Source organism: Stegodyphus dumicola, chromosome 8 (assembly GCF_044657685.1).
Source record: "Stegodyphus dumicola isolate Sdum_Otavi_A_Nest chromosome 8, ASM4465768v1".
In the NCBI taxonomy this organism is placed as follows: Eukaryota; Metazoa; Arthropoda; class Arachnida; order Araneae; family Eresidae; genus Stegodyphus; species Stegodyphus dumicola.
In genome coordinates this window covers 2,156,163-2,170,112 of record NC_140775.1, presented here as the reverse complement: position 1 = coordinate 2,170,112, position 13,950 = coordinate 2,156,163, and the positions used below count along the sequence as shown (strand labels likewise).

The 13,950-nt window shown below is 36.0% G+C and overlaps 1 protein-coding gene across 1 annotated transcript in view; it reads right to left on the bottom strand.

The window, feature by feature from the left end:
• Positions 1-6,692: 6,692 nt before the first annotated feature.
• Positions 6,693-13,950, bottom strand: part of LOC118203875 (uncharacterized protein CG3556-like) — a 121,647-nt gene continuing 114,389 nt past the window's right edge. The window contains exons 10-11 of the mRNA XM_085821503.1: positions 11,002-11,141; positions 6,693-7,049 (exon numbers count right to left, since the gene is read on the bottom strand). Of these exons, the coding sequence (XP_085677629.1) occupies positions 6,982-7,049; positions 11,002-11,141 (208 nt within the window). The 3' untranslated portion in view covers positions 6,693-6,981. The remainder of the gene's footprint in view (positions 7,050-11,001; positions 11,142-13,950) is intronic.

Genomic DNA, 13,950 nt, shown 5'->3' with positions numbered 1-13,950 from the left:
CTGTTTTTGTTAAACCGCCGAGTCGGCGCCGAGTAGCGTCAAGTGAACGCAGCTGTTATTTCTAAAGTGGAATAAAAAGGGATTTAAACCCTTCCTTACGAGTTTGTGTAATTTACAGTTCATAGCAGTCACTACCATAGTTGCTGACAAGTTGGGGCCACGCAACACTACAACTTAAACGACGTTTTAGGATACATTCATTATCAAATTCAAATTTTCTGGTAAATGTATTTTGGCAGAGCATTCAATACCTCTTTCAGCGATTTTACCTAGTTTAATATTTCTCTGATTTCTTTTATTTATTAATATAATACATAAAAACTATAAATTTCACATTTAAAAATTAACCTCAATGTCATCAGATAGCAATCTGGATTGACTTACTCTACATAATATTGCTTTATTTTTTAAAACTGTTAAAACATTTAACTCATCGAAATTCCCAAATACCTCAAATTTTCATACTGCGAGGTAATCCAGAAGGTAACAATATGCAAAGTATATAGTCATATATCGATTAAGATCATTGATGATGCTTATTTCATTGTCTTGAAACTCTTTCAGAAATAACAGACTACTGCTCAAGAATATGCATTAAATAACAAAGATTTTTCATTCATAATTTTGTATTACATTTAGTCATCAATTAAACAAGTTGCTAAATAAAATTTTAAGAAAGAGAGACAGAACTTTATTTTTTTTATTTTTTAGTTAACCCAAAGTGATTATTTTTCAGTTCTATAAAAATAAAATGATAACATGTGAATGACAAAACATGTATTTTATTTAAAACATTTTGGTGTTTGTAACATAAAATAAAAGTAGCGAATCAAGGGTATCGAAAGATGTGTACAATTTTAAAGTTACCACAAAATCGCTATTGCAATTTATCGAAAAATAACCAAGATGTGATTTTTGAGGAAAATGTCACTAAACTATAGAAATTTCTATTATTCATTCAACAATGAATGTTTGCTTTATGTTGAAGTGTCCCGCTTTTCGATTTGTAAAATAAAAGTCTATATAAGTCTATATAAGCTAGTTCAATATGTCAGCAACAGAGTATGTGATATGTATCTTCAATATATTGTTACGAATTTGGTATTTAAAAAGCTAATGTTAGTTCAATTATAAATTAAATGGTTTTATTTCTCGCGCAGTGCAGCGCGTGACGAATATTAAAAGAAAGCTAAGCCGGAAAATTGAAAATACAAGAGCGCGTGCATTAAATAAATATCTCTTTTTGAAATCGAGAAAGTACTGGAAAATTCTAGCGCGTGATTTTAAAATCTTATAAAAGGAGGAAAACATCTCAGTTTGTAGTAGTTGCTTAGTTTGTTGTTGTTTAGAAAACTGCTGTTGTTGATTATAGCGAATTCGCGGATTAGCGTTCTTTAGCTGTTTTGAATTTTGTTCTATTGTACATTTGAGTAGTTAAAAGATAACTACTGTGATATATTGTAATACTGCGTGATAATTTGAGAAAATTTAAGCATTTTTGTTGTGATAATAAAAAGTTTTGTTCATTTTTCATCGGACTTGTGCATTCACTTCATAACGAACCCGTACGCACGCAACAATTTTTGGTGTCAGGAGTGGGGTTTGAATGCCAATAACAAGAGCGATGGAAGAGCAATTAAGGCATTTAATATCAGCCTTTGCCTCATTTAAAGAAGAAATGAAATTGGGCCAGGAATCCGTTAAGGACGAAATGAAAGCCGTTCAAGCTGGTCAAGAAGAAATGAAAAGAGAAATTACCTGCATAATAGAAAATAAATTTGAAGCTATGAAAGGCAGAATTGACACAGTTGAAAATAAAGTTGGACAAATTGAAGAAAAAGTTTCTTCTGTAAAAGATCAAATTGAAGAAAGAGTTTCTTCGGTGAAAGAAGAAATAGAAGAAAGAGTTTCTTCTGTAAAAGAAAATATAGAAGGAAGAGTTTGTGCCGTCCAACACCAAATCGAACAACAAATTGATGATAGGGTTTCTGCAGTAGCCAAAGAAGTGGATATTTTAAAGAAATTCGTAGCGACGGCAGGGAACAATAGTGATGGTTTTAAATTTTTACCCACGCCTGCTCGTCCCTCTCTGAAGTTATCCACTTATGATGGGAAGACCTCCTGGCAAGTGTATAAAACACAATTTTCTATAGTGGCGGATGCGAATGGATGGGATTCCCAAATTAAGGCCTGTTATCTCGCCGCTTCGCTGAGAGCAGACGCAGCGGATATCCTGCAGACGCTTCCTGAAAACCAAAGACTTGACTTCGAATATCCGGCGCATTGGAGCTGCGCTTTGGCGAGAAATGTTTAAAAGACTACAGCAGGCTTCAATTAAAATCCCGTCAACAGAAGCCCACCGAATCACTCCAGGAACTCGCCACGGATGTTGAAAGGCTGTCCCACCTCGCCTTTACGGAGTGCACGAGAGAAACGAGGGAAATCCTGTCGCTGCAATATTTCGTCGATGGCATCCGGGACCCTGAAATACAGAAAGCACTGCGAATGGCGGATGTTAAAGATTTGAAAAGCGCTTTAGTGTACGCCATGAAATTCGAGGCAGTCCAGCAAGCCACTCGTCGAGACCGCCACCCAGTCAGAGCTGCTCAAGTCCAGGAGCCAGGGAATAAAGTCACCGCTCGTCTAGACGATTTAACTAGACAACTGAACGCCTTGAGACGGAATATTGGTGAGAAGAAACCGACCGTTAAGTGCTGGAACTGCGGTGCTGAAGGTCACCTACGACGGCAGAACACCCCAGGGCACGGATAATAAAACGGATGAGTTGACAAGACCAGTGAATGCCTTAAGACGGAATAGTGGTGAAACGAAACCGACCCTAAAGTGCTGGAATTGCGGTGTTGAAGGCCACCTACGAAAGAACTGCAGAACTCCCCAGAGCACGGAAAATAAGGCATACAATTTAAACAGACAATTAAATGTCACGGGAAGGAAAAGGACTGACAAGAAACCAAAGTGCTGGAACTGTGGACCTGAAGGCCACGTACGAAAGAATTGCAGAACACCCCAGGGTACGAAAATTGAGACAATTTCTGAGCAACGACGCAGGAAACAAATTAATGACCATATCAAGGAACGGAGGTTGCCAGATAATGAGAAACCCTGTTTTAAAGCGCTTAAGATCTCTATAGTGAGTGGCAACAATAACGGACTGTCCATCAATGGGAATATCGATGGAGTTCCTTGCAATATGATCATTGACACAGGAGCTAATGTTACCATCATTAGGAAAGATTTAGCTGAACAGTTTAAAGATAAACTTATTTGGACGCCATCCTGTGTTACCCTTCAGACTGCGTCTGGTGATAAGATCGACATAATTGGGAAGTTAAACGTAAACATCACGTTTGGAAGTGCCGCCTACCATCACACGGCTTATGTGGCGGATATCACAGATCCATGCATACTCGGATGGACTTTTTAAGGAAATACAATTTTCCCTTAGACTTCAAAAACAACAAACTGCTTTCAGCATCTGGTGACATGACTATCCATCCTCAGAAGAGATCCTCACTTGGAAATGCCGACGCCTTGTCCGAAAGACCCAGCTCGGGAAGCCGCCGAAATCATGCTAGGGTCGAAAAGAAACGCAAGACTACCAGCTATTCTCCATCTCAGAAGCTCTTCGGTCGAGACCTTCGTCTGCCTTGTGACCGCCTGTTTGCTCGCCGTACGGATGCGCCTTCATCGCCTGAGGAACACATCCAAAATGTCCAGGCCCGGTTTGAGGGGATGCACCGTCCTGCACGAAAGCGAGTCAACTTGGCGACGGAGAAAGTGAAGACCAGATACGACACGCGAGCTACTAGACATAGATCCAACAAAGGAAACAAGGTGTGGTTGTGGAACCCGATTCAACGAAAAGGACTGAGTCCTTTAGGACTCAGTCCTTTCAGTTCAGCACTGTATACGGATCATCCGAAGGTGACTGTAATTTATTACAGTCACTTTCGGATGATCCGTATACAGTGCTGAACAGACTAAATGACGTCGTGGTTCGGATTCGTAAGTCTTCGAAATCTAAACCTAAAGTCGTTCATTACGACAGGTTATCTCATTACTATGGCCATAGTACATAATGTAAATAATTGTAAATAGTATAAGACCATGGTCCATTTTGTTTTTAAATGTGTATTTGATTTGTATTTGATAGCATTTGATTTGTTTTATGTATTGCATTTATTGTTCATGTTGTTTATTATTGTAATGTAATGCTTATTAATGCATTTATGCCACAGTTGTAAGTTTAGCTTCCTGTCCAGGGATTGTACTGCCCGGGACGTGCAGTCCTTGGGAAGGGGGCAGTGTTACGAATTTGGTATTTAAAAAGCTAATGTTAGTTCAATTATAAATTAAATGGTTTTATTTCTCGCGCAGTGCAGCGCGTGACGAATATTAAAAGAAAGCTAAGCCGGAAAATTGAAAATACAAGAGTGCGTGCATTAAATAAATATCTCTTTTTGAAATCGAGAAAGTACTGGAAAATTCTAGCGCGTGATTTTAAAATCTTATAAAAGGAGGAAAACATCTCAGTTTGTAGTAGTTGCTTAGTTTGTTGTTGTTTAGAAAACTGCTGTTGTTGATTATAGCGAATTCGCGGATTAGCGTTCTTTAGCTGTTTTGAATTACGTTCTATTGTACATTTGAGTAGTTAAAAGATAACTACTGTGAGATATTGTAATACTGCATGATAATTTGAGAAAATTTAAGCATTTTTGTTGTGATAATAAAAAGTTTTGTTCATTTTTCATCGGACTTGTGCATTGACTTCATAACGAACCCGTACGCACGCAACAATATAATTTTGTATTTATGCTGTGCCAGGTTCTCATACATAAAGTTCGTACTGTATCTGAATGCTGTAATGTATCTGTACATGTTTATATCTTTTATTTATGGTACCTAATTTATACTAAGGATCACGCGTACCTCAATGGCATGCTTCTCGTAAACTTTAACTATCATGATAACGTATTTGTATGGATGTATATATCAATATGAGTCAGTGTATGTATACTTTTATTTGTTGCGGAATATTATGTAAGTGTGTATATATCTGTTTATGAGCTGGTATTTATATGTATATACATATATTTTGATTGTACTCTTCTTCAAGTGCCTTGTATGTACATGTATATCTCTTTTTTGCATTTTATAAATGTCGTCTGCTCAGCCGGGGCTGCCCAGGGCTGCGGCCTTGTAGCTAGTGGTTGATTCCCGCCGAGTTGGTAAACATTTCTGCATGGATACATCTATACCTGGGTCGGAAGCCAACTCAGCGGTTTACCTCCCCTAACCACTATACCACATGGGCGGCTGATGGTAGCTCTATAGAAGGTGAATTTGGTGTAATAAGGACATTACATAATATTTACAAACATTTCTTCTGGAACAGCTCAACAAGCAGATGCAGAGAAGTGGTATAAATACTATGCTTGCCAAACTAGTAAAGGCTTCCAGACACGTACACGAGGAAGATTGAGTCACCATTTTAAAGCATGGCTCTGTATTCGCGGACATTTACCTATACAATCAAGGCTAACAAGAACATCCCTGTTGTCATGGACAATTTTAGTAAATGACCGGAAGCTTACATCATCACTGATCAATTAAATTCACGTGTTGCAAAATTCTTAGTAGAAAATTGTATTCAAGGTTTCGACATCTGTTCTTATTCACTCTGACAAAGGAAAAAAAACCCTCATATCTGCCTTATTTAAAGCAATATGTAGAATTTTTCATATGGAAATTCTTTTAACTAGAAAAAAATCATTCATAATTTCTAATTAATGCAAATAATATTACGAGTTTCGTATATGACAATATTGAAGCCCGCAAATATTTTCTATAACACGAATTCTACAAAACCCCCCGAATAATACCTTTTTTTTAAAAAAATTATATTGATGAATTCGTTTCACGATAATCAGCATTGAAATGACAATTACTTGTTTTAACACCAGAATAGCAAAGAACAACACAGAATGTTCTTAACACAAAAATATATTTTTTTAAAATCTGCTATAATCAGTAACTCCATAGGAACACATAACGCTTCACTCAGTGCACCGTGCTGATTATGATTACCAGCATTAAATTAAAGAAATCCGTCAATTTTGATCAAGCGAAAGACACACGTTTTTCATTTTATAAAAGAAAGTATAAAAATTTCAGTTTTTGCAATTTTAATTTTTTTTTTAAGTTTAAAATGCTTAATACGAATATTTGCATCATTTAAAATATTTTAATACTTGGATATACATGTCTACGACCAACGATGGCGAAAAATATGTCAGGTAAAGAATTTTGTGGACACTGTGTATTATATGCAGCATATCATCATAACAGTGAAACACATCTTAGCATTAAAACTAGTTGCGCAGTAAAGCCACTCGGGATTGGAAGTAACACATTCAGTAGTTTGAATTTTGAGACGAATAAATAATAGTTAAGTTGTACGAACATAAGGAAATTTCAAATTTATCAAACTGCCGCCTTACACTTTTATAGCATGAAGTTGGTGAAAAACATGAAAATGAGTTAAATATACTAGAACTAAATCTGAAAATTAAATGCTATCTGTTTTGTGATTGAATTTGGAAATCAAAATTGTAATAAAACAATGTTTGTAAAATTTGATAACTAAGATGCAAGATAGCTGTTAAAATCTATTATATTTCAAGTAAAATATTTTATTCCTTTAAGATTATTTTATCTCTTCCAAAATCATGACTTTTGACATTGCAAATGTTCTACATTTAGTTTTTACATATATTAGATAATTCATCAATCATTCAATGAAGAACGTAATTTAAGTTCTGCTCTACTTCTATATTTATAATGAAGCTTATTCGATTGGATTTTTTATTTGAACTTCCCATTCGATGTAGTCCAAATCAACGAATAGTTTCCTTTCACGATAAACATCCCTACAATTTCTTCTGCAAGTAACAAGGTAGATTAAATATGCGTAGTTTTGTACCACATTATTAAATGCTCTTGATCTTGCACAAGTAATCTATCAGGACCTGAAGAAATAAAAAATAGAAATTCAAGCATGACATATAAAAGATTTCACAATTAAACTACATGCATAGTTTACTTTTAAAATTTAAATTAATGCTTCAAAAAATGAATTTGAGTTTATGATACCGAGGTAAAAAATAAGTATGATGAAAAACTTCAAAATTATTACTAATCAAATCTTAAGTACGAAATTCATGCATTGAATAGACGAAGTTATTAGATTATAATTTAATTCAACCTGTTATAGGTAGATAGATAGAAAAAGAAGCTGCCAGAGCCTCGAAGAGGTTGACTAATCGGTCAAATTAAAGGAAACTCCATCCCGGAATTGAACTGTGACAGAGCCATATCGACTATCATAACCAGACTTAGGACAAATCACTTAAAAGGGATGAAGATTTCTGCAGACGGACAGCGTAGTTACACCAACATTTGTCCTCATTGCCCAGATGACATCCCACTGTCTCGCCATCACATCTTCAGCTGCCCAGCAATCCAGGCCAGGACTGTTTAACATCGGCATTGAGGACCCAGTAGACCTACTTTATACTGATAGAGCTGCCGAGGTTGCAAAAGCTGTCTTTGACAGCTTCGGAGCTATATAATTGCACTTTGTCACAGACACGACATCATCATCATCATCATAGGTAGATAGATAGATAGATTTCATACTTTACTATAACTTCTACTTTTCTCACCAGAATGCGAATGAGTTAGAAAGTATTTTAAGTCAGTTTCGAGTAATATTAAATAGTGCAGTCCTTGACTACTCTTCCACATTTAACTTAATTTTGACTGTTCTGCTTTGTTGAATCAGCACGGCTTGTGGCTGATACTGTTCACACAAGAACGTGAGTTTGTATTCTAAATTCTGTTTAAATAAAACGGTTCTTTAATTTTCTAAAGACTGTAATTACTCGAGATGCAGCGACAATTTGCTTTACGTCCTTTGGGGCCCGTTGGACTAGCTACCAGTTCCATAAAATTCAAAAGTGGAGTCTGAGCCAATTATTGATCATCTCGCAAAACAAAGCAGCATTTAATCTAAGACACAATAACACGCCGAACAAATACTAAATCAGAAGTCAAACAACAAAAATCAGCGAATCATTTGCGCTTTTGCAGCTGAGGATGGTGGTTCGGTAAAGCCATCGAAACTAGTCCTACCATCGAACTAGTGACAGTTTGAAAATATAACGCTGATTTTTGTTGTTTGACTTCATCATTGGAGATTAAATCAGCATTTAATCTGTCCTCCCTTTCGGGATTACAGGCTTCACCGGCACCAGGAAATCCATTGGAAGGCTTCGTGTTCATTGTAGACATGATGCGACAGCACATGGAAACAATAACTGTTGTTACCTTTTTCTATTCTTCTGACACCAGTTGTTACGTTATTTTCTTCCTTCACGTTCGTACGGGGTTCGTGTGGATTTGGAGTGAATAACGACGACACTGGATGAAGTAAGAATTGTAAGAATTGGAGGCTCCCTTCAGCCCACCTGGGCACAAGTGTCCCCATAGCTCAAAAGAAGGGGCCCCGTATCTCCACAAACGAGGGCAGTCAGTAAGCCAGCCACCCCCAAACAACAAACAAAAATACTAAATCAAAACTAAATAAGCACATCTAACACAATATTACAGACTAAAAAACTAACAAAAAATCCATAAACACAAATTCACAACATAGAACACCACAGATATTCAAAACCCACACAAACACAAAATTCAATTTTAACAGAAGATTCCTACCAGCGCCCTATTTTTATTCATAAACTTCATTAGAGCAATAGAATATGATTTAAAAACTTTAAAATTAATGACACTTACATTAAAATCAGTAATGTTAAAAATCTGTCTAATAGGGGCTGTTAAACTACAATCAACCACGAAATGCCTAGCATCACCATCAACCTGACAACTATTACATAATTTATTTTCCTGCAGTTTAAATCGGTTGAAATAGAACGGAAACCTACCATGTCCAGTTAAAACCTGATTAACATCAATGTTGTTCATACATTTCATTTTATTTGTGATTTTAATTAGTTCCATAAATCCTTTGTTTTTAGGTGAAGAAAACCACTGTATTTTCCATTTGTTAACGTAAATATTTTTTCATTCTTCGAATTGCAATTCTCTTCGAACCTGTTACTTCAATATCCATTGCACTGACATTTGAGACCGCCTGCTTGGCCAGGCTGTCGGCCCTCTCATTACCAATAAAGCCTATATGGGCCTTAACCCAATGTAGCTTAATATTTAAATAGGAACTTAAACTTTCTAAATGACTCTTAATTTCGACAATTAATGGATTGAAATTGTCTGGGCGGGAGAGAGCATGGAGAAGTGATAGGCAGTCAATATAAATATTTACAGACGTGGGCATAAACAAGGTATTTTTAATTCATAATAAGGCTTGTTTGAACGCTTCACTTTCTGTCTGGAAAACTGAATTATATATATATTGAACTTAAACATTCTATAATCCACCTCAGTTCCATAGTAAAAAACAACAAAAGCAGCTCCTACGCTCCCTCCGACCCCAGAGCCATCTGTATAAATATCAAACACATGAACATTTGGATTACATTTATCAAAAACAAAACCAATTCTATTGGAAGGATTTATTAAATGAATATTAAATTTTTCAAAAATATTTTTTGTAATTAAATAATCTTCATACATTTTCAATTCTAAATAAAAATTTCTCATAAAAAAATTCGTATAAAATTGAGAGAGGAGGCAGCCCAGCCAACATAAAGACGGCCTCGGATCACACTGGATGAAGTATCGAAACACACTTTATTTAGCCAATACTGATCAGGACAGCTCCAAAGTCACGTTTTACAGTCGTCGAAGATCTACTATAAACACGCTGACACGATCAGCGACACAGCCTTCAGGTTATCAGGCTATCACGGTGGAGATGGCTTCACGGCAACTTGGGTACAGCTCGCGATTCTGCTCGGTCGTTCTCGGAACTCCACGTACTCTCGAGACTCTCCACGCTACAATTCGCGATGCACTCGACGACACACAGAGCACAGCTCTCGACTCTTCGGTTCAATCGTTCCCGGAGCTGAACACGCTCTCTCGACGACGATGCACTAACCGCGATACACTACGAGACTCTTTCGGTGCACTCGACGACCCACTCGGCACTCGCTGCTCGGCTGTCAACTCGATCGATTCCGCACGGACTGACTCGCTAGACGAGATACACTCTCAATACTACTGACTGACTGCGGACCAGCAGGGTTTATATAGCTTTCGGCTTGTGTTTGAGATCATTCTGGGCTAAACCGGTAAGAATTCGTTCCAGAAGGTTCTCCATCAGTCCATGGTATATTCCCAATTTGGTCGCCAAATGGGCGGTTTCTCGCCAAATGTGGCAACCCTTCCTTCTATTGCCATTTTGCGACAACCCTAAAATTGCTTTGCGGGGAAGCCATCTTACCGCGCCTGTACATTTCGTAACACTATTTTTGATGGAAGAAGTACGAAAGTGACTTTACTGGAACAATTACAGACTCACCTTATTGAGTTCCAGAAGTACAGAATATCACCGCAGCAACCGCCCCGCAAGAAAATGTTACGGAATTGTGAATTGGAAAGTCATCTGCGAACTAGGCAGTTCTGACCAAAGGTTCCTGGGTGGAATTGCGCTAACCTTATCGATTTCATGAGGCACTATTCGATCCTTGAAAATTACCATTACGTGGGAAACGATGCGCAATAATTTCGTTGTGTAGCCGGTGATATTGAAGGAGCTTACAAATGACAAAAGATCAAAGCATAGGTAAGCTTATGAAAGCTTAACACTTTGTAAAATGCCGACAGATAGCGCAATTTAAATACAGTTGAAGTGACTCTTATCGATAGACATAAGGATAATACATTCAAAAGATTCCATACACATTAAAATCAAAGTCGTGGAATAGAAATACGTACTCTCCGAGTAATGAATTGCTGCAGTCGAATTGCTGATTGGACCTTTATACAATATCCAGAATTTTCCATCTTCGGGATCGTTAGTAATTCTCGCTATTTCATAAACGTACATTTTCCCGGCCACTCGTTTACTTTTGAAACTGAAAAAAACAAAGCATATTCACTTCATCTATAATTACATTTTCAAAGAGCATTAAAGAAATTTCATTAAAAATACTGTTCTTTTAAACACTAAGGTGCTTATTCTTCCTAAATGCTTAGGATTTTCTCGATTATTTCAGATTGAACTTTACCATTCGAGAGAAACAAATATGACGATCATTTAAAAATGACGTTTTCTTAAAATCTGTATCACGAAGGCATTTATAACGCAAATATCTCAAAAATGTAGATAATTTAAATTTTGTTTTTTGACCACATACTGCCTTTTATTTTTTCGATGCATGAGCTGCAAATTTATGATGTCATCAAAAAGAAAGATGCAAACTAGAATTCGGGAAGCTTAAAATTTTATGTCAACTTTTCCGGCAAACACTACTCATAGTCAAAAACATATTTCTTATTTCTGTTCCACGTGCATCACTTTTACTTCATATTGGACATTTGGACATTTATTCCATTCTCCCTTTCTTGTAATATTCTTTTCAAAATTTTATATGTTATTTAGTGTAGGTAGGTCATTTCATAGGTTTAAGAATGCAAAAGTATTTTTTACCTCTCAATTCACAGCTAACTGCTTTTCCGTTTTATTCTATTTTAGCTCTCAAGAAAGTTTTCATAGGAATTTTCAGTTTCTAATAGCAGTATCAAACTGTTAACACATCATTCATCGCTCTCGATATTCTTGATATGTTACTATATTAAAAATCTGATGTGTACACCACATGACTTCCTTATACGGAATATTAAATTATACGCATTTTTCCTTGCATTTCATTTAAACTTATTGGATTGAATTAAATCTACTTCGCCGACAGCGCCTAAAACACAATAGAACAAATTCTTTCTTTAAAATATACTCTAGTATTTGTTTACCATAGCGACACTCTGGCGCTAGATTGACTTAACAGTATTATATTTCGTTCATATTACAACTGATATGATGATGGATGTCTTATTTAAGTCGCTATGTCCCAGGATATGAGAGGATGTCCTGAAGATGTTGATTCTCAGATGTCCTGAGGACTTCAATTTCACATCCTGAGGATATTCATACTGCATTGTCCGGAGGACTTAGGTTGTCAAACATTCTGAGGATATTTGTTTTCAAATTTATCAGTTTTAGTTTTTTGACACTGCACATCTGAAACTTGCACATTGTTTAATTTTCATATGTATTTTACTATGTTGTTTCTAAATGCTGTCCATTAAAAATATTGATATGATTGATAATTTCTTCTTGTTATTTTGTTATTAATTTTAACTGCTATTTTTTCTGACGTTTTTAAAAAATTATTTAGTCATGGAAAAGATTTTTTTTCAATGGGTTAGCATTTTCTAGAATATTGGCTAAATTCCAAATAACATATATTTTTTATAAAAAATGTATAAATTACATGTATAATTACTTACAGATTACAAACCCTACTATAAATATAGGTAAAATTAGAATTTTTTTTTAATTACGGAAACGAATTTTTTTTAAATAGGGTGTAGAGACATTAGGTATTTTTTCAGAAGCAGGAAAGATGAAAAATTAGCAACTGCCTTCGCCGGGAATCGAACCACGGACCTCTGGAATATCGGCCCAGAGTGCAGAACCATAGAAGCAGTGACTGGGAGAATGTTTTGATACGGACAAGCTCTACGCTACATAAACAATGTCAGAATTCTGAAATAGTTGTACACAGGCCTGGTCGTGAAAGAATAACAGCTGCTTCATATGTGTTTTCTCAAAGAAACAAGAATCACTTTAATCTGTGCAAAAAGCATCGGAACTAGAGTGAATGACACGGGTCTCATGTTCTCTTTACTGATGAGTGGAGGTTTAGCTTAGCATCTAATTCTAAACATATTTACATCTGAAGAGATTCAGGGACGTGAAATCTTCCTTCTAACATTATGAAACATAAACGCTTCGATAATGCACTTCTGATTGTATGGGGAGGAATATTGATCAATGTACGTATACCCCATATATTTTCCACATCGGGATCTGTGACTAACCAGAGACAATGAGCGAATTCCGTGGCCAGCAAACTCTCCTGATCTTAACACAATAAATAGCTTATACGAATGTTTTGGAATGTATTTTAATCTTAATTAATGAATTAAATTGAACTTTTCCTTATTGTAAAACCATTAAATTAAATAATCTCTTTTATTATTACTCTTTGTAAAACATACATATATCCTACAGTTTATCACATAAGGAAAGAAATTTTTCAGAGAACTTAAATAAAATAGTTCATTACATGAAGTGAAGGACAATCTCTACACGTAATAAAAGAAAGAGTCTGTGTGTCTTTCGTTCGCGCTCCGCGTAAGCTATTAGACCCACGAAATTTGGTACATAGGTGCATCTAGACAAGAGCCAGTGCACCTCGAAGCGATTTTTTCGAAATTCGAATTCGAAATTTTTTTATTTTATGTTTTGTGACGAAATCGTGTCATTTTGAGACATAATGGCCTACAGGAAAGCGAGATTTTACTACTCTACGCACTCCATTTTCACATCGTCATGAAAAGTAGGCACTTAGCTATTTTACGAACTTAAAATAAATTTCGTGTTTCAATAAATCGATTCAATACGAATTTATTTAACAAAGGGAGCTTAACACATTTTCAACGGGATTTTTTCTAAAAAAATTTATTTTTAAAAATGTATAGCTTATTTTTTAGTCCAATTCAGTCCCGAAGGACTATTGTTTTCGTTTTGGCATTTTGCGTCGGACTCATAAACGTCGGTTCACTTTTCAAACTGTTGCCACAAAATGTTAGAGTCCTGCA